At 44.2% G+C, this 26,027-nt stretch overlaps 1 protein-coding gene across 5 annotated transcripts in view; it reads right to left on the reverse strand.

Moving 5' to 3' along the window:
* The window catches only part of PSD (pleckstrin and Sec7 domain containing), a 1,402,592-nt gene that overhangs the window by 981,089 nt on the left and 395,476 nt on the right, over positions 1–26,027 (reverse strand). For all 5 annotated transcript variants that reach the window (XM_069610471.1, XM_069610469.1, XM_069610470.1 and 2 more), the window contains exon 4: positions 17,464–17,965. In XM_069610471.1, the coding sequence (XP_069466572.1) occupies positions 17,464–17,965 (502 nt within the window). The remainder of the gene's footprint in view (positions 1–17,463; positions 17,966–26,027) is intronic.

The following is a 26,027-nucleotide window of genomic DNA, read 5'->3' on the forward strand; positions in this document are numbered from 1 at the left end:
GAGTTTGCTCCAAAACACAAATTTGACCTGGAGGTCTTGCAGCGAAAAAGAACAATGAGGCATGAACTAAGAAAGATAGTAGGACTCGATAATACCACCATTCATGACTGCAAAAGAGCGATCAAACAGAAATATAAGAATTGGGCACAAGCCCGATATGCTACAAAATAATTCTGAATTTATGCTGTCAAAAATGGAAAAAAAAAATTCCTCTGACTACTGGAGACTGCTAAATAACAATTTGGCACCCCAACATGCTTTACAGGTGAATTCAGTCCCAGAAGCTGAGTGGGTGTTGTTCTATACAAACCTTTTTTGTAGGATGCAGCGATCAAGGAATGGAAATCTCCAGTTTTGAATCATTGGGATCTGGTGTTCCAGAGAGAAGACATCTTACACGCAATTAACAACGTGCGTGATTCTAGAGCACCTGGCCCAGATGGACTAACGAACTATACCATCAAACGTAACCTGGACCTGTGGGCAGACTTTTGTGTAATCTTATTCGACAGAATTGTCAAGAGTTGTGCCACTCCAAAATCATGGAAGAGTGCCGTGGTAGTCAGATTTTCAAAAAGGGCGACAGAACCAATCCAAAACACTACAGACCTATAGTGCTTCTCGAAGTGTTAGGGAAAGTTTACGCCACTCTCCTACAACAGAAACTCCCAAAATGGTCTACGGAAACCAACCGCGTAGACCCAAGACAAGAAAGGTTTGTAAAGGGAGTTGGGAGTGGACTTAACCTGCTACTGTTGAACCTGCTAAAGATAGAAGCGATAAGAACTAACACCAAGGTCCACTTGGCTCTAATTGATCTTTCCCAGGCTTTTGATAGCATTAATAGAGATCGATGTGGGAAAAATTGAGCAAGTGGAACTGTCCCCCCCGCTTGTTGGACGCAATCAGGGAGTTACACTCGGACACCTCAATAAGGATTAGACTAGACTCCAAAGGCACGTTATCTGCTCCAATTAGTACACATAAAGGCGTCGAACAAGGCTGCCCCTTTGCAGCTATCATTTTCAACTTATTCATATCTGATGTCAATGATGTATTCAATGGAGCTGCCACGTTTCCACCCAAAATTCACGGTTCCTATATTGACTATCTTGTTTATGCGGACAACCTCATTTTATTAGATCTGACCCCATAGGGCTTCAGCGCAAACTTGCTATCCTCGAAACCTATATAACATCTAACGGTCTTTGCATCAACAAACAAAAATGTGAAATATTGGTGCTGGAGAAACTGACAGGGAACAACGGAAAAAGGAGAAAATGCAACTGGTGCTGTGACAAAGATCCCCTTAAGATCGTAAAAAATGCTACCTATTTAGGTATGAGGATTAGTGCTAGCAGAAATGATGCCCCTTGGGTTGAGGCCACGAAGAGCAAATGTCGACAGCTGGCATGCAACAAAAGGTGGGGCCGGCACTGATTTACGGTGGAGAAAATGCTTTTGGTTGCTCTCATGAGTTGTGGAACACACTCAAAAACATATTTTGGACCAGAGTGTTATATCTGCATAAGGGAATTTCAACGGTTTGTATACGTTATGAACTGGGCCTCATTTCAATCCAAGCAAGAGTATGCTGGAACCTGTTAAACTTGTTCAGAAAAACAGCGTTAAAGGCCCCAGTGCCTCAAGTTCAAATATTGCACAAGTTAGACACGGCAAAGGAGTATACTATCCCTTTTAAATGGAATGCCCAATGTCTTGATGTGATGAAAGTTCATGAAATTACTCTACAAACTGATTGAAAATCCAGATCTGGCCAAGAGGAAGCTTTGGAGATCAGACTGGATTAATACATGTGACTTAAGATCAAAATCAAAATTAATGAATGAGTTCCCTGGTGAAGCAAGAGCATACGGCCAGCTCCAAGCTTACTTAACTCGCTTTCCAGACCAACAAGCGAGATCATTATATATGCAATTTAGCCTCAATGTGTTGGCAACTAAGGAACGCCTAAGCTCCTGGACTCAGTTTGCAGACCTAGATCTCACATATCGTTTCTGTGGGGCCATTAAGGAGAAACTAAAACATTTAACGTTATGCTGTCCCGCACTCCAGCACCAAAGAACAAATATTTTTGGTCCTGTGATTAACAAACATCAAACACTCAGTGCGGAAGACTGGTGGAAAGCAATGTTTGATGGGTCAAATAAATCAGCGTTATTTGCTCTAATAACCTTTTTGCGTGTCCTAAAAGAATGTTTAAATGCGGAGCAAGTAAACTCAGAGTGCAGTTAAAAACTGGGAAAGAATAAATTCTTCTGTGAAATTAGAAATGTTACACATTTTAAAGTTGATTTAAGTGTTGCGACTTGATGATGGGAAAGTGTGAGACGGAAAAGTGTGTTTCCTGTTGTATTTGTGATTTTTTTGTCTTTGTTTTTTAAAGGTTTGAATAAACCAAATGAAAATAAAAAAAATAAAAAAATGAGTTACCCCAGTTCTGACAAATTTACCCTGTTTTTCACATGTCCTTGATTAAAACAGTCCCTTGTGATTTACGGAACATTATCCACCCCCCTCCTATAATCCTGAGTTTGGGATTAGGCAGATTTTAGCTTCTAGGTGACATCGTAACCATCTTCAATACCTCATTGATTGGAATAGAAATGGCCCAGAGGACAGGTATTGGGAACCAGCCACAAGTCTTCATGCGCCCTGATTAGTGGCAAGGTTATAAACACTTTCACCTCAAACCCGCTGACCTGGGATGTAAGGAAGGGTGTATTGCCAAGCATTTCAAATGTTAGAGACACAGACATAAGGGTACAACCACGAGGAAAGATAGGGGCTGCTGGCAACTAGCAAAGAAAACATTTTTGATACATAGATTGAGGGCACCTTGAGCATTCCCCATACTTACAGGGTATGAATAACAAGTGAGGCCACTCAAAGATGGCACCTGTATGATAATAAATTTAATAGGAAGTGTTAGAAAATGAGTCTGACATAGGTGTATTTAGTTTCTGGTCCCCAGATACTCAATGCCTGACAACATCCCTTGTAGGTCTGCCCCTTCAACGCTCCTTCTCTTGGTACTGACTACAGTTCCCATGAAGTCCCTCTATCGGCCACTGCCCAGAGACTCTTGTTTCGGTGGAGCAGCAGTTCCCCCCGGCCACCATGGTCAGCCGTTGGGTTTCCTGCTCTCTTTGCCTGTAGCTACACCTGCTATGCCTCTCAGTGATCTCACTTGCTGAGCCCTCCTCGTCCTTACACAGAGATCCACTGCCTCCCCACATTTTAGGAACTACTGACCAGAGCCTTCTTTCATCAGGTTTTTGGTACAGCCTTTCTGATACTGGAATCCTGCACTGCGATACAGCATCACTGTAGGTGAGGGCTTAGCTTAAAAGGCTGTTGGCATAAGCAGTGTGAGGTATTATTTTCAGAAGGATTGGGTTGGTTCTTGCCCTGCTGATTTTTTAAATTTGACATATCCTGGAGTTAACAGTAGCAGCAATCATGTTGCTCTCTATCGTTGCAGTCATACATCTCTGGGAAGATACAAAAGAAGTACTGGGGATATTTCATAGAAACAGTTTAATGTTCCAATACCCACCAAGTTCTTTTTGTTTACTTTAGAAACCCAGACCCCAGATGTGACCAGCCTGCACACTCCAGCCTGACTCCTGCTTCCCTGAGAGATTACCCAAGGCTGTACTTGACGTTTTAATATTGCAGGGCTGGTATTTGATGGGAAGTAGAGAGATTCACTTCTGTACCTGCATCCTGGGACACATGGCTGCTGAGTTAGATGAGACACAGATCAGGTGGTTCTACCGGCAAGAAATAAGACCCCAAAGGAAGGAGATGTTCAGGAGATTGCTGCAGTCCTGGAGGTTGGGACCTTATGTGAATGGTTCATTATGCTTGTGAGCCCTTGATGAGGTTTGCAAATTGCTCCTGAAATGTAGTCAGAGGGCCTGTGTCCAGTACGAGGATGCGCGGCTCTATAAAAGAAGTACTTGCAGCAAGATTCATCAAATGTATTTTGAGTTTGCATTCCAGTGTGGCACTGTTTACTGCAAGACACTTTTCTGCTGGAAGGCAGGGTGAAGATTAGTGAAGGGCAGAAAAGAGAGATGGTGAGGCCGCATACATATGTGTTGTTTGCATCAGAAGCTCCAGAGCATGGGACCCAAGCACAGCACAAGAGCTGTTGTGGTGAGGTGCCTGTGTGGAATGCATCAATAATGTCTATGACAAGCATTGCAAGGATCGCAGAAGCAGCAGAGGGGTGGCAAGCTAGTACGCATGTGTAGAACAAGTTACTCAAAACAGTGACTATTCTACTCATGGGCTATTGTCCTCTTTTCCATTTGTAGTGGACATTCTTGCCTATGGGGCCAGGACAGGGGCTGTCTTTTGCAAAATGAAAAATCATTTCCTTTTCTAATTTATTCATGAAGCTGTGTACAGTCATAGCAATCAACCCCAGTTCATGCATATGGTTTCAATATTGTATTTGGTAGGAAATTAAACTTCGTAGTTTATGTGAAATTCTTAAACCAGCCAGGGGATAAATGATGGATGTGTATGAAAGACTTAATTGACTTTGTGTGAAAAAAATCCTTCATATTATTTAATAGAGAGTTCGTAGCTTGCCCAACTGTCGAACGGAAATGACAGCATCCACGAAGGCAGGCTTTCAATACATTAGTTTGATGCCCACAGTAGTCATGGGCTCAAAGGGTTTATGGCTAAGACCCATTAGGTCTACACTGAGATCCCATTGCTTGTGTTGCAACTTACTTGGGTAAAGAGGCAATACAGGCTATACAAATGTTCTTTATTTGAAAGAGAAAAAGACTCTGAATTACGATAAGTTCCCATGGTTGTCAAGTCGGTTTGACAGAAGTCAATCAGAAGACTTGAAGAGATCAACTAAGTAATGAATGACAAGACTAAGGTACTGGGAGGCAGGCACCATCTGTGATTAATATATTGTAATCTGCTTAATACATACAGTATTTGGACCAGGTGGCAACCACTGTCGCAAACAGTGGGAAACAGCTACAACACCTAGGACCTGAAACCCCACAGTACCACGTGACCCCTTGCAAAAATGCTTCCATTTCAACACATATAATCCAGGTAGTATATCGCAGTCATTTATCAATAGAAAATATTCCATAACCAACTGTGTTTCGTAAAAAACTAAAGTCTTTAATTGAAAGACGATGTAGAAAACATCCAATGCATTTCAGACCTAAACAAGTCCTTCTTTATATATTTATTTAGTGGATATGTGTAAGGCGCCTATAAAACAAATGGTGTTTCGAGATGCCACAAGACAAATAAAGTGGGGGGCACAAGGTAGAAACATAAAAATAACAGTCCTGCTAGGCCTTGTCACATTCGGATCATGAAAGTGCAGTAACAATAAGTGCAAGGGAGATGGTGTGTGGGGGAAGTGCCGGTCTGCACGAAGAGTAAAGTGCTTGGGTGGGAAAGTGCAAGTGAAAGGGGTGGGGGTGTGAAGAGGGCCAGAGGAGCTGGACCAGTGCTAAGAGGAGGACAGGAGGGCAAGTGCCAGGGAATTGCATGGCGTGCAGATCCACATGCTAAGAGTGGTAGCGGGGTGGAGGGGGCGGGAGGGTGTCCTGGTGCCCTCTAAAGCTCAGAGGAAACCAGGCAGCCTGTCACTACAGCAGACGGGGGTGTTAGCACAGGAGGGGAAGAGGGAAGGAAGAAGACAAAAGGAGGGTCTTGAGGAGCTTCCGGAACTTAAGGAGATCCGGCGGAAGCCTGAGAGGGTCAGGGAGACCATTCCAGAGGGATGCTCCTGCGGAGGAGGGAAATCTACCCCCCACTTTGCTTAGCGAAGTGTCTGATCTGCAGAGAGTTGGAGCTAGAAACCCAAAGGGCTCTAGCAGGGAGGTATCTAGGGAAAGAGAGTTGGATGTAGCGGGGATCGAGGCCCCAGAAAGCCTTATGGATGATGCAGAGGGTTTTGAGTTTGATCCTAGCATCAAACGGGTGCCAGTGGAGAGATGTTAGGGCTTGAGAGATGCGGTCCCTGGGCTTGAGGCCAAGGATAAGGCTTGCACTCCTATTCTGGATTAGTTGAAGGGGCGAAGGGAGGATAAAGGAAGATTGAGGAAGAGGCTGTTGCAGTAGTCCAATCTAGAGAGGACTAGAGCTCTGGAGACATTGAGTTTCTGGTGGAAGGTGAGAAAAGGGAGAATGCCTCGAAGGAGGTGCAGCTGATAGTGGGCCTTCTTGGCAAGGTCCGCGATGTGAGGAGAGGAGTCAAAGGTGACACCAAGTTTGTTTGCCTCACAAGAGGGTGCCAGCAGGGGACCCACAAAGGACTACCAGAGGGTAGAAGGGAATGAGGGAGCTAGGGTCCCAATGAGAAGGATCCCAGTCTTACTGGCATTAAGGCAAATATCATTGGCAGCACACCATGCCTGAATAGCAGTGATGCAGTCAGGCATGAGAGATGAGGAAGAGGAGGCAGTAGAGGGAAGCTTGAAAGCGAGCTGCATGTCGTCTGCATAACACTGGAAGTGAGGAGAGAAGGAGGAGATCAAGTGAGCCAGAGGGTCAAGGTTGATGTTAAAGAGCCACAGTGAGAAGATAGAGCATTGAGAGACGCCACAGATGGAGAGTGTGACGGGAGAGAAAAGGGCCCAGTTGAACCTTGGAAGGTTGGTCGGAGCGGAAAGAGGTCAACCAGTCAAGTGCCAAACCCGTGATGTCAAGGGTGTCACAGAGCCAATTTGTCAGGATGACATGATTAACCGTGTCGAAGACAGTGGAAAGATCCGGAATGATAAGAACGGATGCAGAGTTGGAATCGACATTTGAGAGCAAGTCATCATGGGTGTTCAGCAGAGCTGCTCTGAAGCCAGACTGGTGGTCATGGAGACAATCAACAGATTCAGTGTGTTGGATTAGTTCAGAGATGACCAGCTTCTCCTTGAGTTTGCTCAGGAAGGGGTTAATGGAGATAGGGCGATAGTTAGCCGGGCAGGAGGGTCGGCACAAGGCTTTTTGAGGAGAGTATGCACAAGGGAGTGCTTTAGGGGTAGCAGGAAGGAGCCAGGGGCAAAGGAGTGATTACAGAAATCAGCCAAAGCTGCTACAAGTGAGGCAATGGTGTTAGTTCTGGTGGAGCAGCGGAGCACTTGTTTTCAGGAGACTTTCATAGAGAGGACTTGTCTGGAGACTTCATCCGGTTCTATGGGCGAGAAAGAGGAGAGTAGGAAGGAAGAGGAGAGGGCGCCAAGGAAGGCCTGAGAGCTGTGGAGGGAGGAGGCAGGGGAGTAGAGAAGAGTGAGGACAGTATGTCCTGAGGTTTGGTTAGGAAGTGGGAGGGCAGTGAAGTACAAAGAGTCAGGGATGGCAGGGGAGAAGTCACGACTGCTGTAGCATTGGAGAGTTCCTTGCAGATTTTAGACAGATCCCCCAAGTGGGGTACAGGGATGTTGTAAACCCGTCGGTGACAGAGAAGGGGTAGGAGGGGTGGCACATGGAGGAGAGGTAGGATAAGGGAGAACATAGATGAGGGATGGAAGACGCCTATCAAGAAGGAGGAGGTTGGGCTGAGAGCCCTGGTCTATGACAGCGCCATTCTGATAGACATTAATGATGCACTTATAGGATGAGAGGCATGCCAAGAGAACGTCCCATCTGGTGTCACCATTAATGGGTGACAAAGAGAAAGGGGAGAGGATAGAGACCATGTGGGGAGTGCATAGGTCCAGCGAGGGAGCAACAAAGAGGATGTCTGTGACAGTCTGCCTGGAAGAAACATTGACGTAGGTGTCAGTGCAGGGCAGGTCTGGGTTAGAAACCAGGCGATCTTTCTAAAACTTCTTCCTTGCAGACTTCAAAAGAGAGGCAGGATAGGTGATACAGTAGCACAGGCATTGCAAATTCTAAAACATCCTACTAGACCTGCAAGACGAGATCCTTAGTTTACATATTCGACCTAAGAGAAATGCACTTGCCCCAAGGTGACTGATGACAAAATATTTACAAGTGCTTGGTGCATGTTGTCATAAGAACACTTCATATTTGCTGTTATGCAGTCAAGCATGCACATTGAAACTTGTATTTGGCATTTACTGCAAACAAAGTGTGTTTGCAGTAAATGAAAAATGTTTCTAACATCCCCATACTCGCCAGCAAGTTCGAGTATCATGCAAATGGTACTCACCCTTCATAAGAACTACTTTCCGATGCTAGTAGATTCTTTGAGCCCTGACACAGTTAAAGGAAATAGGGGAAATGGAGACAGCTCTAGAGTAACTCTCAGGAGGATAGCTCAGGGGCAACGTACTCGCCTTGGAAGCTTGACGACACGGAGCACCACAGGTTTGATCCCTGGGTCCACGCTTAGAAACCTCTGGGTATTAAGCACGTTATAAATAACCTATCATATCATATCATCATGGAGGGAGAGGGCAGAGAGATGGAGGGAGGAGAGTGAGAGAGAGAGAGATGGGAAAACTGCACACAGCACAATTAACTCACCAGGCGGCCTAGCAGCAAGACAGGTGCAAACGAATCAGGTGCACAATGTCATGCAGGACACTGAAAAGAGGGTTGCTGCACTGCTCCAGCAGAAGAGGAAGAAGGCAACTCAGGTGAGATAAGACCCGGACTGGATCTGCCCAGCGCCCTGCAGCAGTCTGGTCCAACAGCTCTCTTGAATTTGTGGTTTACATTTTCATTTTGTAAGTCCACTGCAAGAGAAAGTACTACCTAATGATGTCTGTAGGTCATCTAGCTGGGCATTGGGACACCAGCCAAGTCAGTCCATGCAGAGGCCAGACCAGGCAGGAGAAAAAGATATGTTTGCTGTTCATCAACCCTTTAAGATTACAGATATAACGTATAGGGTGGATGAGTAGCGTGCATAATGCCAAAGGTATTGCAGGTCTCCACCACATGAGCATGAGGCTCAAGCAGTGTCCGATTTGCTGGCACGTGAGTAATGGCCGGCGGAGTCTCCTGGTCTACATGCGTTGTATCTCATTGAGTCTTGTGGCAAATGCCTCCGAATAATAGCATTGCCCCTTTAATTAAGCACTGCGTATCTTCAGCTGTGGCAAAGGATGCCTTGACCTCCACTTATGGCTGAGGCACCCATATCTCCTCATTGCCGGGCCTGATGCTGCCGCACCGACAGCACCCTTCCTGAGTCTCACCAAGGCCAAGCAACCCCACTGAAGCCACCTTGTGATATCAAGCCCTCGGGTGTCTCTGAGGCTCTAGTCAGGCCACCCCCAGTGTTCTCACCGCTGGATGGGTATTCAGCTGAGGTACCCCCCTTCCCTGGCAGTTCCTGTGCAGAGTGTGCTGCCTTCTTTCAGGGTCGCTCACCATGGTACCTACGGTAGGCCCAGATCACATTTTGCAGTGAGCAAACGATCCCCTGCGGCTGGTGCACAAAGCCTCCTCCCTCAAAGCTTCTCCAGACCTGTATGGGTGCAATAAGGCTCCGGATGACAGCTTGCTGTGACGGAGCTCAGCAATCCGCATCCTCGCCAGTCGCCATTTTTGTTTTTAGGCTGAAATATAGTGAGTTGGGTAGTTTTAATGCACAAAGCAAAACATCCAATGTATTTTGGATATAAACAAGTCCTTCTTCAGGGATCACATCTATCTCTTTAACAAACATCCATTTAATTTGTGGAAGCAACTGCTTCTGTCTGTGCAGGAACCCGTGGGTCTAGTATAGAATCTGCTTTCATGGCCATGTGGCAGAAGGAGACATGGTAGCACAGTATAGTTGGCCAAGCCGGGTCCCATAAATGACAAGATGTCATCTAGGGAACAGAGAAAGGCTTTCCTTTCTCTGGACAATACCAACAGTAGAACCTCGTCCCTTTTCTTAGGTAGTGAGTGCAAGTGGACCATTTCCTTGCACTTTGAACACATCTCATGTTGTCAACCAAAAATCCCAGATACTTCTAACCTGAACCAGGCTGCTAAAGAAAGTGCTTGAGTGGAGGGGTGAAACATGGGAGAATGGGAACCCTCATGTGGGAGAATAAATCACTTCAGGAAGTCCAACTGGATGGTCCGATGCCAGAGTTGCTGGTTTGAAAACCAAGACTGGGCTGTCCTCCATGGGACTGCAGGGATTAGAAAGCAAGATTGTGTGTGCTGAAACGTTGGTGTCATCTGGTGGACAAGGGGGTATTAATATTATTGATAGGGTGTTTATTGGACACGTACCTAGCTTCGGGAAGCAACACTGCTTTTTTACAAGAAATAGGGGGAAGAACCCAATGAGGGAAGCAAATCGCAAGGGATCAATACAAGGGAGTGGGTGGCTAACAAAGTGGATGGGGCAGTGCGGACAATTAGGCAGCAAGGGACACCAAGCAGCCAGAGGAAACAACAAGGGTAAGATCGCCCAGTCTCCTGTTAGGTGGGGAGTTCAGGGGGTGTGGACCTACGTGCTAAGTAGAAGTCCTTCCATGAAGAGACATGACACAGGGCCAGTATACATGGGACCATAGACTCTCTTTGACCTCAGCTCTGCCTTTCTTATTAGCACTCAGCTGTTAAGTGACTTCAGAATTGAAAGATGTGAACGAGCTATCGATCCTGAGGGTTAAAATGGGGGTGTCGTAAGGAATCTTTGGGAGGAATGATTAATCTATTAGTAAGAACATTGCTGAAAGGTATGCAATTTGTTCTTCTAGTGGATCCCTTCCTCTCACAGATTCCTCATCTTAGATAGACTCCCATAGCTGTACAGAACCCTGGAGAAGGCATGAAACTGAGAACCACTGAAGAGACAACAAAACCTTTGGGCACCACGTACTGAAAATGTGCATCCTGACCACATAGGGAATCAAGACAGAAGTGCTTATCAATCTTGTGCAAGAAAGCCCATGTAGTTGCTTGACAGATGAAAGAAGCCAGAACAGCCCTCTAAAGAGCAGAAGAGGCTGCCAAACCTTTGGTGGAGTGATCCCTGAGACCTTCAGGCACTTCCTTCCCACACAGAGACAGCGTCCAAACGAGCATCAGCGTAACCAACAAAGAGCTTGCCATTCTTTCTGATGTCCATTGTCCAAGATACATCGTAAATGAGAGCCCACTTGAGATCCAGCCAATAAAACCTCTTTTCCACCTTGTATAACCGAGGTGGAGGGAGGAAAACCAGGAGCTGAGAAAGATGGAACCCTGACACAACCCAGGCACATCATTTAGGGGTCACCGGGGGTCTCCCTTGCGACCCCTGAGGTCTCCCTTGCTACCCCTAAAAAGAATAAAGAACAAAAACTTTTTTTTTTTTTTTACACTGAGCCTCATGGACTGTGGCCAGCAGCATGTTGCTCTTTGTTTCTGGAGTGTCCGGTTTTCTGATAGTTATAACCAGAAGGATAGCTCAGTGGGTTGAGGGCTCGCTGCTGCAATGTGTGTGTCATCTGCAGGTTGCAGGTTCGAATCCCGGCAAGGTCAACTCAGCCTTTTATCCTGCTGAGGTTGATAAATGAGTACCAACACAGGCTGGGTGTAATTGTATGTATATTTCTTCTATATGAAGCGCTTACGCGTAAGTGCTATATAATAACACATCATTATCGTTTGGTCTTGGACGTCTGCTTGCATTTACAGTAATTTGGTAATAAGGGCCTATACGCACAGATATTAACTATACATATGGTGATCCATTCTTGTATGAAATGTTGTATATCACTTTACAGTGCTATTGTAACTATATTTTTCATAGTGTACTTAGAAACAATGCTATGTGCTGCCACTTCCTGTTTTGTCAAGGGGTGAAAGGTTGTGTTCCATTGCTTCCTGTGAAGTCACTTTGGGGTGGGGTCAAACTACATCACTTCCTGTGATGTCTTCAAAGGTCAAGGGTCATGTGATGTCACTATCGCTGGCATTTTGGTGAAATGACGTTAGTCAACATGCACAAAGATCGAGACAGATTAAAATTCTTAATCGAATTTATTGGACGCCTGAGAGAATGTGTAACAGAGGGTTGTTGGAGAGTGCAGATTGTTGGAGATGTTCATGTGAGATTGGTACAATGGAACATCTGCTATGGGATTGTAGGCTGGTGAGACTGTTTTGGGGTGAGATTGGACGTGTGTGTGATGAAGTGATTGTTGGTCTCCCGGTCTTGGATTTTAGTGTGATCATATTGAGGAGTGATGAGTCTTTGGATGATCTCACTCAAAGTGAGAAGAAGTGGTTGTTCAGAGGGGCGATGACTGGTAAAAGAATTATATTGAGGAACTGGAAGAATGCTTTGACATTGAATGTGGAGACGTGGTTGTCTGAGATGCATGAATTGGCAAATATGGAGAGAGTGATGTATAGGAGACTTGGTAAATTGGCTTTGTTTGAGAAAATATGGGGTAGATTTTTGCAGTTGTTTTAAATTGACATTATAGTTGTTTGGTGGGTGGGTAATTGAGAGATGTATTTGAGATGTTGGGGATTTAGGGTATTGTATATCTCGCTGTGTGCATAGTACTGTGTAAAATGATTTGCTTTTCTTGTGTTTTTTTTTCATGTGTTATTTGATATACGCTGATTGTATTGGGATTTGTTATGGATGTTGTGTAAATAAAGTTTAAAAAAAAATGCACAAATTCAGATTCCCATCGGGCACATCTATTTTTCCCCCCATGGGATGGGGATCCACTAGGGCATCTTATCACTTGCAGAACATTTTTTGGGAGAATATGGCCCAGTATATCTAAAGCTGAGGTTTGTCAGGAGCCCAGAGGCTATCCTTGCTTGCATGCCTAGATATATCACTCCTCCTTTACAAAAGAGGCAACATTAACAGGCCTTATCATGAGTTGGGCGGTGTGGTACAATGCGGCAGTAATACCGTCTACTGCTGCATTACCGCACCGCCCAACTACGAGTTTGGGGGTAAAGTGGAGGAAAAACCTCCAGCAGGAAGCTCAAGGGTTACCACCGAAATCCCACATGGAAATGTTGATGTTATGTCATGTTATGGTGACTTATACTGTGCAGTCTCTGGGAGCGTTTCCAATTAATGGGGACTAACCTTGCCTACAGCCACTTGTAATCTGGCGATAATACGGCTGGGCCAAGTGGCAGTAACGGTAATTCCGTTTGGTGGTATCTCAGTGAATCTACCAGCAAACTCGAAATGAGGTTGTAATTAGGAATGCAAAAGAACAACGAAACCACTACCGTGGTACTTATTGGCTTTCTGCCAAATAAGACACAAAGGGCATGCTTCGCAAAACACAGCAGTTTGCAATGCACTAATGGGTAATCTCTGAGCAATCTGTCATTTAAAAAACAAAACAAAAACCGGACAGAAGCGATATGAATCTATACTGTCCTACTTGTATTTCTAGCCGCCTAACAGTAATATAAATATCATTTTTTTTCTCCAGTTTTTTAACCTTTCACTTTGGCAAGCTCCCAGCACCCACATAATGATTTCATCAAGAAGCAGTTGGAAAGAGAGCGCACATGATATTAATGTGTTTAGGGGCGCTCGCTAGTCCATCATTTTTTATGGCTCATGTCCCCCAAAAAATGCGCTGATCAGTCTTGTGACTACGGTGACCAGGGTATTTCTCAGAAACCCGCAACTCAAAAAAAAGAGCAACCTGTGGGGTTTTCTGGGTTCTGTGATTCCCGATAAATCGGGCCCATAGAGCGCGAGAGCAGGGACCTCAACATGTTTAACCCCATTTGAAAAAATAAGAATTTGGTGGTTCATATAGCTCTTCATACCGGACTCCTCCAGCTTCTAAGCACTGTAATAATCAGTGCAAAGATTATAACCCACTGATGGTCCTCAATTTATCACCTGGCATGAAGGCTGAGTCAGCCCAAACCAGGGTAAGCCCGTGGTGCATGGCATTGCCTTGTTCCGTAGGAGAGAGCTTTGTGATTGACACACACTATGTACTGGACCATAGGCACAGCCCACCACACCTCACTATAGAAGGGGAATAATGGCAAGGCAGAGGCCATGAAAAACAACAAAGACATCAAAAACATGATAAAGCATCACATAACTCCAACGAGGCCTGGCGAAATGGAACACAGCATGTGTAATCTAAAACAAAGAAAGGGCAACATACCATAAACATACTTTTATTCATGCCTGCTTCTTAATGCATACATGTCAATTCAAGTGGGTCTGGCAAAGGAAGCAAGAGAGTGTGCATAATTCGAGTTCTGCTGTTTCAGGCAATGAAAAGAAACATGCTATGGTCCCTCATGTATATTCTGTTCTACCAGGACGGAAACACAAGACACACTTTTTTGCACTTCTCTGCCCTTTCATACAACCGTGCACACCTGGCCTAAAATACCCTTTCAAGGGAACATCCATGTAACGTGTCCTTTTCAGACTGAATATTTGTGGAGCCTGTTATCACCGGCATCTAGTCAATTCATAGCATTGAATGCCATACCATCGAATTATGGGCATCGAAAAGCATTTCCATCGAAATGCCTTTCCATTGAATATAATTCGATGGTATAATCGAAACGGGTTAGGGTAAGGGGTGAGGGGTTAGGGTTGGGCTAGGGTGAGATTAAGGGTTAGATTAGGGGTTAGATTAGGGTTAGGGGTTAGGGTTGGGGCTAGGGCTAGATTAAGGGTTACATTAGGGTTAGGGTTGGGGCTAGGGTTACGGTTGGGGCTATGGTTAAATTAAGGGTTACATTAGAGTTAGGGTTGGGGGGTAGGCGTGGGGGTTGGTGGAGCTAAAAAAGATTAAAATGTTACAAGGAGCTGGCCAGCTGGCCGTCGAAATACATGCATCGAAATACCACAGCATCGAAAAAAATGCACTGAAATGTTACCTTTTACATGTAAAAGTGCATTTCCATTGAAACCAGTCCATTTATATTTTCGATGGACTGGTTTTGATGGAAAAGCACTTTTACATGTAATAGATAGCCTGTCGATGCTTTGGCAGACGATGCATTTTTTTCGATGCTGTGGTATTTCGATGCATGTATTTCGACGGAAAGACCATAAACCATTATCACCTTGTGCGTCAGTGACAATCCAGCCCATAGGACCATAGGACAGTTTATCTGACTCTCCAGGAAAGCATTTGAGTCTCACTTTAGGGAGATGGCACCGTTGGACGTATTCATTTTACACTATTCCCTACACACCCCTTAAATACCTTGCCCACACCCCCATATATTTTTCAATGGGTCTTCTTGTGGGAAAATCGGAAAATAGCCCATCAAAAAAATGACTAAACGTTATACCGTGGGTGACTTCTGAGAATGTAAAAATTTAAAGAAATCGTTTTTTCTTCTGCTTCTGTCTCGGGAGGACAGCTCAGGGGCAACGTGCTCGCCTTGGAAGCAAGACGACACGGAGCACTACAGGTTCGATTTCCGGGTCCGCGCTTAGAAACCTCTGGGTATTAAGCGCATTATAAATAACCTATCATATCATACTCCTTCCAAGATGGAAGTTGAACATGTAGCTAGATCAGCTTCATTACCCGTCCTGCTTGCCATAGCCCACGCCCTTGCATTTGCGAGGGGGACGATCCTTACAGCCGTGTTCACTTCTAAGTATTGTCTGGGGAAATACATGTGGCCAATGGTTTTCCTGGTTTTGCATATTCTTCAGAGTGCGAGATTCTGGCTGCAGTCTTTCTGCGGCCAACACTGTGGACGCACCCGCATATTGGGCATTCATTTAGATTATGCTGCCAGCGGCACAGTCATGAATGTGCAGTTTACCCGGGTCATTAGGTGCAAACTCATACCTGCCTGGGTCCCCAGGAAACCATGTGTGAGGGCTTGTTGGGCCCTACAAATAGCTTTCCAGAAGAATGAGGGGGATATGGGTTATTGCAGATGTGGGTCGGTCAAATTGAGCATGTTGGGGACACTTGCCTTTCTTTCTCTGTCTTGCACATACATTTGAAAAGTGCATGCATGCAAACAACCCTCAGGTTCAATGTGCATAGAGCGGAATCTTTTTTTGCACAGAACTCAAATTCTTGAGAATTAAACATCTGGGAGAAGAAATTACCAAAAGGGCGTCCCTAAATGGGGAGGATTGGTGGATGTTGATGTCTGAAGGAAGTAATAACAAACTCACATTTGCCTTGACATTCTACCTGGATCAATTAAACAGGTTACTGATGAATTCATGACTAACAGAGAGCTGTATGAACAAACTCAGGATAAAGAACACTGGAACATTAATGCCTTTTACTTATATGATATGATAGGTTATTTATAACACGCTTAATACCCAGAGGTTTCTAAGCGCGCACCCGGGGATCGAACCTGCCTTTCTCCGTGTCTGCTTGGTTCCAAGGCGAGCACATTGCTGCTGAGCTATCCTCCCGAGACTATCCCTTGTGCATTTCCTTTCTCTTTTTCCTTTTGTTCTTTTCCTGTTTTACTTTTTCTAATTTCTTTATATTATTTGTTTTAAACTCCTAAGTTCCCTTTTCCTTTTAAAAAGTTTGTAATAAACTGTTTTAAAATAAAAAATTCAAATAAATACATAAACATAAAGCAGAATCCCAACCCAGGAAGGCGGAAGCAGTCAGGCTATTCCCAGAGAGCAGCAGAAGGAGAACACTGCCGTTTGGCGACAGAGGGCTTGGTTGGCTATTGATGTTGGTCTAGAGAAGGGACGCACTTTTTAAAGCTGAAGCTTGGAGTGAACTTTGAGCTACCTCTACAAATAAATAAGGAACACATCACCAAATGAACAAGTGCTTTTTTGATAGAATCCGAAAAAAACCCTAAGAAGGGATTTCTCCTGATTATATCCCCTTCTACCTCCTACTGAAAATACTAGAGGCCTATTGGCTCCAAGGGCAGCGTAAGAGCATCTTTCAGGGATCAAGGTCAAAAGAGATTTTGGCACTAAGAAATCACATTACATGGCAACCACAACACTCACATGCACTGAAGTTCTCAAGCGCTGAAGTCCTGCTGGCTTGCCTGGCTGGACAATAAGAAGACCACAATCCACTACACACAATTGCCGCTTCCATTTGGAAAAGGCCCGGAAGCCACCACTGAGCTGCTAATATATGATCGACGGCACTCTTTGATTTTTCCCAAAGGAACAGTTTCTTTCAGCTTTTCAAATAGAAAACCGAAATCAATGGGAAGGTTAAGCTTTCTTTCTACAAATATTGAAGGCAGTTATGGGTTATGCTGGAGGTACAGTCCTCACTGTTTCATTAGTGAGTTGTTTGCGATCAATTTTTCTGTAAAATCAACAGTGGTGCGGGGTAGATCTCATATAACGTACACTTTGACAACTACATGAAAAGGGAGCCGGAGATGCCTTTTGTGGTTTCTATGTAACAAAATGACATGGGATTGCAGATTTGTCCATCAAAATTATTTTAAAGATTTCTAGGTGGTCCTCGAAATATATTTCAGGAAATGTCTAGCTCAACCTTATACTCTCACCTGTCACTTTTTCCCTCAGTATTTAATTCTTACCTGGTACTGATCTCCGGCCTCGATTCTTGAAACACCTCATCCTCCTCTTCATCCTCCTGTCCGTTCTGCAGGTGGCTGTCCCCTGTAGCCCTGGCTTGGTGTTCTCCGGCCGGGCATGGCTCCTCCAGCTCACTGTTTCTCCTGCCGATCGTGCCTGTGAAGCTCTTGTTGCTCTCACTGTCCTTCTGGCTCCCAATGGCCGAGTCCACCTCTTCCTTTTCCGCCAGGATATCGTCGATATTAGTCTCGTGGTAGCACCTTAGGGGCACTGAGTCCAAGTCGGTCTCAGAGTATTTCACCGTCCTCCTTATGATACCCGACTCACAGCTTCCAGGAGGCAGGTCAGCCGACGGAGTAGTGTCTATTTCCACCTCGACATGACAAAGGCTGTGCCGGGGTACATCCTGCTCAAGCTCTTGCTTTTGTTGACGTGGCAAGCTGTTGGTTTTCTGTAGTGAATCTTCAGTAGTAGAATCTGCTGCCTTCTGAACTTGCGCGATTCCTGCAATAGAAAGACGGAGGATGTCAGTAAAAGCCAGCAGCTGCTGACTTAATAGAGGAAACGGCTGAGTAAGTGCTCTAATTTTAGCTGCATTTAACTTTCAACTTGGAAAATCTAAATGGAGAAAATAGGCTTTCCAGGGATCCTACCAAATGCTGGATCTTGTGCAAAAATTCTTATTTTGGAAAAATGTTGTTTTATCCTGGGTTGCAAACAGTGGGAGAACTAATCTTCAGGAGCTTAAGAGGTGGGGATTTGGCCCTCAGCCACAGAATGCAGGATCTCTGTGCCAAACATGTGCTTTTTATGGTGACCTCATTTGTAAACGTGTTTTCAGTCTTTATTCCACCAGGCTAAGCTGACTTCACTCATGACTACAAAACACAGAGCAGAATGCAATTTTACCAAGAGACCCTGAACTCAAAGTGGAGTCCACGTGACTACAAAAGGAAGATTACATTAATTTGTGTTGAGGAAAAAAAAAATACGCTTTAATTCAGATACAGCCATTTTGTTTTTAGTCGTACATTGAGCGCTGTTCAATTGTGTAAGCCTACGAATAATGACCGTCTAAGAAAACAGTGCAAGTTCAAGGTCAGCAGTTGTGTAAACATCCACACACTACCACACTCTGGGCCCGATTCATGGAATATTTGCCTGGTTCAAAGTGAATTTGCACTGAAACTCTGCAAAGTGTATTTCTGCCGTGAAAAGTCCGGGCAAAGACATTTGACTATGCGCTAACTTTTCCCGGACTTTGCATTGCAAAAATACACTTTGCACGGTTCCATGAATCAGGGTTTGTGTCGCTAGTGCAAAGTCACTTTTCAGCAGTGCAAATTCAGTTTGAGCCGGGCAAATATTCCATGAGTCGGGCCCTCTATCGCGCCAATTGGCGTTTAACCAGCAAACAAGTGAGTGAGCGAGTAACGCTGAAAGCGCAAAACTACAACACAGGAAATACTGCCTCTAGTTTGTGTAACCTGTACCGCTGAAGGAATACTGCATCTCATATTCACGAATACATTTTTGCATGTGGTGGTGGGAGGGGAGGGGATAAGAAATTCAATCTGCTACATCACGTCGGGAAAAGTGCAGGGGGATATGCAATGTACAGAAGTGTAACTCCCCACCCTCTCCCCCGATCCATTTCGAAATGAGAAAAGTTATACAAAGGAAATAACCAAAACAGATAAGAAATCACTAGTAGGAAATGTCAGGTCGAGTGTTTCCCCTATACTGTGGTGATCGGTTGTGCATTGTCTCTTTTTTTACATTTGTATCATTAACGTAATTCTTAAAACACTTTGAGTTCACAATTTTCCGTACAAAATGTAGAAACATCTCCTTATTAAATCAGATTTTCCCACTCACTATAATCACAGATATGTATCAGGAGTACAAACAATCGAGATTAGAAAACAAAGAGTAGGAAAGGCAAACAATGGAAGGCATGAACATTTTAGCCATCGCAACCACCCTTCTTTCTACCCCAGTCCTACTTTTGCAGTCATAGATGTATCATTAAATCCAACTGAAATAATAATTTGTTATCTAACACCAGTGCTACACTCACCTTGCATGTGTAGTTGTAAACCCGCCCCCTCGTAGGCAAGGTTTGAGTGGCGAGTGGTCCCTTGCATTTCTCGAATGGAGCAATAGCTTTCATTATAAACTGTGGACAGGATCCTAATCATGCAAGTGTCTAGATTGGCTGTTTCTGGCACTTCTTGTCGCCTGAAGATAATCAGGAAGCGGTATGGGGGAGGGTGTGGGGGGGGACTAGCTTGCCCACCGTTTCTATCATTTCTGAGCCTTTTGCTCATGGAGTGGGTAAGAAATCTGTGGCAGGTCTAGAACATGTGTCCATGAGTGCCTTAGATCTTGCCCAGCATCTGGCCTCCGCCTCTACCCCCATTATCCCATTTCAATACAAAAAATAATCGGTGACTACTTTTCACTGAAATTGCCTTATCCATTTAGTGGCTTGAGTTAAACACTGTATTCCATTAGTGTCGGAGAAGGTGTTCTCCACGCCCCTCCCCCATTTGGGCACCAAGATTCCCAGAATATCCATGTTCCCGAATGGCAGGGAGTGTGGCATAGTAATGCAGGACAGGCTTCCCATCTAGACCTCTATTATTATGCGAGTTATTGCGTTCGTCGTCTTCCCCATTTGCTTATCCCCATCTATGCGGGTCTGATAGTGTTTGTGGCAGTACATATCATGATAAAGAGAATGGAGCGTTTATGGAAATAGGTAAGAGATATCACCCTCTTTCCTCTGCCAGTCATCTGGGACATTGCCCATTAGGGCTGTGTCTCAATCAGATTGTCTTGGATCGTGGCAGGGCATCTGATGTCCGCCTACATCCTCCCTCTCTTTATCACTTTTTGCCACCATTTTGCATTCCTGGATCTAGATGGGGCTATGAGAATTGCCCCTTGTAGCAGGGTTGGCAGTAGCTTCTTGCCATTTCTCCTCCATGGTCTGTGATTGTCCCTTCGTAGCCACAAGCTCATGTAACACAAATGAGTGACTTCAAAGTACATGGACAAGTCCAGCATTGGTAACCTCCATCCACCATCTGCAGAGGCTATATTTATTGAGCCTAGGATCCTTCCCGTTCTAGAGGGAGAGACGTATTGCTCTCTCCAGTGCTCTGTGGGGGAGGGGGGATTGGGAAGCGCTAGGAGTATTCTTAGTATTAGATTCATTTTCATAATATCTTTCTGAACTCTGAGGATGTTGGTTAGGATAGATCCATTGCCTTAGGTCCTCATACAGGTTTTCTGAAAGTGGAGTGTAGCTGACTGCATATAGATCTTGAGCCTCTCCCATAATTCTAATCCACAGGAATATGATGTAGGGTTTCGGGAAGTTGTCTGAGATTGTAAGTGGGCTGGACTTACTATAAGCAATGACAAGCGCCTCCGTTTTTTCTAGATTCACTTTGCAGTCAATGCTTTACCAAATTGTTCCATCGCATCCTCAAGTGCTGAATGTGAATATGAAGTATTGGTTGTGTTTATTAGCACTTTTATCTGCGAGCAGGTATTGCTTTTCTATTCCTTAACCTTAATCGCTTTTACCCTCCCATCACCCATATGACTTCTAAAATATTACCAATGTCAGGACAAATAATACTGGGCATAAAGGCACCCCTGTCTCATGCACCACTTCAATAAGATCGCCTGGAGCGGGTGGAGTACACAGAATATATATTTGGGAAGGCTTTTAGAAGTAATTGCACCCAGTCAAAAGCCTTCTATGCATCCAGGGAGAGGGCAATGGTCAGACCGGATGTGTGGTTGGCTAGTGCCTGCATGCCTACTATACACCTTACATTGTCCAAGCCCATCCTTCCAAGCATGAAGTTGATTTGGACAGTGTGTACTAAACCAGTCACACGCTACTCTAATCTATAAGCAATGGGATTGGATAGTGTTTTGTAATCAAGGGTTAGAAAGAATATGGATTTGAATGGGGGGAATATGTTTTGCTCTTCCCTGTTTGGAGAAGACCATGATTGTTGGCTGCAGCCAGGTTGCTGGTAATGTGACACATGCAGTGCATATTTTATGTAGATATCTCAATTATAAGGGAGTAAGTGGGTGATCTTAATTTTCTTTACAAATTCTAGTGTACACCCATCTTGGTGAGGTGCTTTGTGTAGACAAGTCACCTATGGAAGGACCTTAGAAGGGTTTGGGTACCTCCTGGAAGTCAGGGGAAGCCTCCATTTGCATGATCCGACTCCTGGAGGTGGTAAATGAAGGATGCCTCAGAGGTTCACCAGAATCCCTTTAGCAGCCCCCCAAAACCTGCTTGGCGCTCAACCCGGCATGAAAAGAGTTACATTGTTCCTGAAAAGGATATACCTCTCTAATGAGTGAGGAACGGTGCACAATAATACCATCCAAGGCATACATTAGATTTTAAAAATTGATTAGCAGAGTTTGCTAATTAAAATATTCTTGATTAGCAAGCCAACCCATTTGATTAGCAATGTTGTAGTAATATGTCACAATAAGCTTTGTAGACAGGACAGTGTGGGCAACAATACAGCGGTTTTGTGTACAGCCAAAGACATATGTTAGATGAGTCAGGCCCTGAACATTCTTTAAAATTCCACTAGACCTGCAGGTCGAGTAACTTATTTTACCTCCTCAACCTAAAAGAAATGCACTAGGCCAATAGCAACCGATGACAACAAAGTTAAATGTGCTTTCTGTAAAATGGTGTATGTAACAACAACCCCACTTTGTTTGGCACACTGCTGCCACTCAGAGGCCAGCCATGCACAACGAAACTTATTTGACATTTACTGCAAAGTACATGTTAAATAAAAGTTTCAAACATCCCCTGCACATGGTACTTGCCCTTCATAACATCTACTCTATTTTTCGAGTGGTCAAAGAGACTTTGCAAACCCTGTAAGAGTGCCTATAAAATGTAAAAGGTTAGCTGCATGACAGGCCACAGATATGAAAAAAGGCTCTGAAAACAGGTGCTAATATATCATGCAATCCTAATCATAGAGCAAAGCAAGCACTGGAGGCTAACTACAGTCTATGCTAGTCCAGTAGATGTGTAGATGTACAGGCTGGATGGAACTAGTGATCATTACTTTGCGCAAACATCTAGTGAGTTTATGTATTTATTATGTAATAGGAAAGAAAGTAAGAGACTAAGCAGATTGGTTGGCGTGGCAGGCAGAGAACTGGGAAAACTAGATGGAATATTGTAGTTTGCGGCCATCTCACTTTCAGGGGAGCGGGTACAAAGCAACACAGCGATAAGCTAGAATGTCAAGGAGTATGGAATCAGCTCATGGACACCTGTTGCACGATATAACCAGCAGGTCACAGAATTAGGTTTGCCATCTAACGCATTTGTGATCATTTACATTTACAAAGGTGTTCACTCGTCAGTATGAAGCATCTTCCCCAACAAATTGAAATATAGTTGACACTGTGAGATTTAGATACACAAACCTAAACTTTCCTGTAAAGCTTTGAGACAATGCAGTGTTTTACAGTAGCAATACTGTAATTATGTATTATGTAACAACTTCCATTTTTAGGAATGGAATTGCCGGACTGTCTTTAAAAAAATAAAATAAAGTTAACACACGCCTGTCTTTGCCTCTCAGGCTAGGGCTAACCGTGAACCCAGGTACCCGTCTTTTTCCATCCATGACTGTAGTATCTTGGTTTCCAAGAAGGTCAGAACATTAGGCTTTCATCTTGAGTCTTCACTCGGCTCCAAAGTCCATGTTAATCAGATTGTAAAAAACAGTATTATCTTTGTTTGCTAAGGAACATCCACCCTTTCCTAGCTGATTCCAATTGTATATCCATAGCGCAGGCAATAGTACTATCTAGGCTCGACTATGGCAATGCCCTATTCATAGGCGCAAACAAGTTTGAGCTTACAAGAACTGCAAGTGACATAGAATTATGCTGTGCGTATCATTAAAAGGCAAACTAGGAGAGAGCATATTAATAGCAGTCAACAAGATCTGTACTGGCTCCCGATCGTTGCACATGTACAATTCAAGGCAAACATACTTGTTTACAGGTGCAATCATGAAATGCTACCAGTCTCTATTAAAAACATGGTGTCATCTTACGATCCTAGAAGAAGGCTCCGATCAATGACACTAGTGCTGGTCTAAAATGCAAGCTTCAAGCCAACATATGGAACTCCCTCCCCTTGGATCTGAGATAACAAAAAGGAGTACAATATGGTCCGCCGACAGCTAAAATCTCTACTCTTTGAGTTAAGCTGCCCCTTTTCTTCTGTTGATGGCGAGGTCTAGTTAAACTGTCTGTCTTGACTCTATGTTGTATTCCTATGTTTATATTTCCAGGGCCCCGATGCCAGTGGGTTTTTGGTGCCCTAAAAATAAATAAAAATAAATACAGGATATAGTTGGCTTAATAAAAGTATCATCACGGTTACTTCTGGTTTGCAATTTGAAAAATAAAATAAAAAATGCTTGCCTAGCACTCCCGTAAATGCCTCTGGCACTTAAGATGAGATTGGAGGCTGCTGCACTCTCTCTCTCCATTTGAACTTACAGAGAAAAGAGTGGAGAGAGTCCTGTAGGCAAGAGCGGGATTCAGGGCAAGCTGTGCTTTCATTGAACAGGGCAACTTAAATAGCTAGCTTTGCTACAAAAGTGCCAATTTAATTAGAAAACATATGAAATTGTATAGCAAATTGCTATGTGACACCACTTATTTTATGCCTTGCCATCGTAGGGGGGAAATGAGATTGGGAAAAGAAACCCTAAGAAAATCTGCTCCAAGAAAAGTTCATTATCATTACAACATGCACAGGAAGTTGGCAGAGGACATCAGGCCCTGTGAACCCACCAGTGGAGTACTACTCTGTGACAAGCACACCTCAGATACACAAGCCCTGCATGGACCAAGGCAGAGCCCAATGAAAAATAAATGGCAACAGGGCAAATCACAGAGACAAACCATACTCGCACTGCAGGCATAAGCTGCCCGTAAACAACAAACTCACTTGCAGCATTACCAAAGGGAATTCTGGGTCACTTGACGGCCATGGAACTGCTGCCTGATCCCAAGATGGCATGCAGGTTATTTGAGATCTCGGGTCGCGGGTACCAGTGCTGAAGTAGATTATCAGAAATAAATACAATACCTGCACCTAGGTGACACCAGAGCTGAGGGAGAAGTGGAACCATTCTGCATGCACAAATCACCAATCCTGGAACTAATAGGCAAACAGACAAACCAACCAGCATTCTTATTGAAACAATTAATGGTCAAGCCCAACGATAAAAATGGGCAGAAGCCTCCAGACGCTGCAGGAGTTACAACACTGCTCCAGAGAGTTGCTGAAATTTCAGCAAAAAGAGCAGGCAAAGGGAAAAATAATAACCAGAGGTGGCCAAACCAACTACGCAACACTTTAGAAGAGTTCAGAAAAATAATTTGGCTGAGACAAATAGTCTTACTGTAAGAAATCTCACCTTGGCAGACGAGAAGAGAGCAAGGCGCTCAAGGGACACAGAAACTGGCAGGAGCAAGGAAGCATTAAAGAACCACATTGAGGGAATCACCTGCCTGGGGCACTATCTAAGTTACCGGTGGCTGCTGTAAGGCTGCCAGAGCTTAAGAGAAACTTTGACCTGGGAAACCTGACCAGAGACTGCAACAGACTAAACTCCAGGAGGATTGCCATTGGCTGCAGGGCTGTAATTACTACAGCGTGAAAAGAAAAACAGGTTGGCGGAAGAAACCTTTAGGGTAAAAAAGAGTGTCACTTTGGTAGCAGTGTATGACAACTTACAAAAACTCATTGTTGATATCATCTGCCAAAGATGTGTACTAACAGCGCTTAAAACCACTGTGAGTCTGAGAGAACTGAAGGATTCTTTCCTGGTCATGGATGCTGTGGAGTTGTTTGGTTTTGAGCAGGGACTGGACATTGGACCTTAGGTTCTATAGAGTAGGACCTATTTTTCACTACCCTTTTAGTAACTCATCCATCCTGACACTTTAACCCAGATATATTCCTTCTGTGTTCTAGTTAGCATACATTAGAAACTGTAGGCGTGCAGCCAAAGCAACACACAACTAGAAAGAAGGAAAGGGATCTCAGGAAGGAGAAAGGCAGCAGAAAACCCAAAAAAAGGAGTTCCCTAAAAACATTGTGAAACTCTTTTGTTTGCCTGGATCAGCTCCTACAGACAAACTTTCCTTTCGTATACTAAGGGGCACCTGGTTTGTTGCTTCTGCATGAAGACGTGTGGTGTATCTGAAAATAAAGAAAAGTTGTGTTTTCTTGTATGTTGTTTCCCTTACTTTGCTCCTTCTGCCCTGTGATACTTACTAGTGACCATTAAGACCTTTAGTTCCTCCTCAGGGACATCCTCGTCCAAGGCTTCTGCCCAGTTACTTTGAACCTCAGTGGGATACCCTCTATGAATGATTTTAGATGATTGGTCTGCGACTTCTCCGCTGGGTACAAGTTGTATTTAGGAGTTGAAGCCGTTAGCCTAGCTTTAGTGATGGAAGT

This window comes from Ambystoma mexicanum, chromosome 8 (genome assembly GCF_040938575.1).
Source record: "Ambystoma mexicanum isolate Mex_15411 chromosome 8, UKY_AmexF1_1, whole genome shotgun sequence".
Taxonomy (NCBI): domain Eukaryota; kingdom Metazoa; phylum Chordata; class Amphibia; order Caudata; family Ambystomatidae; genus Ambystoma; species Ambystoma mexicanum.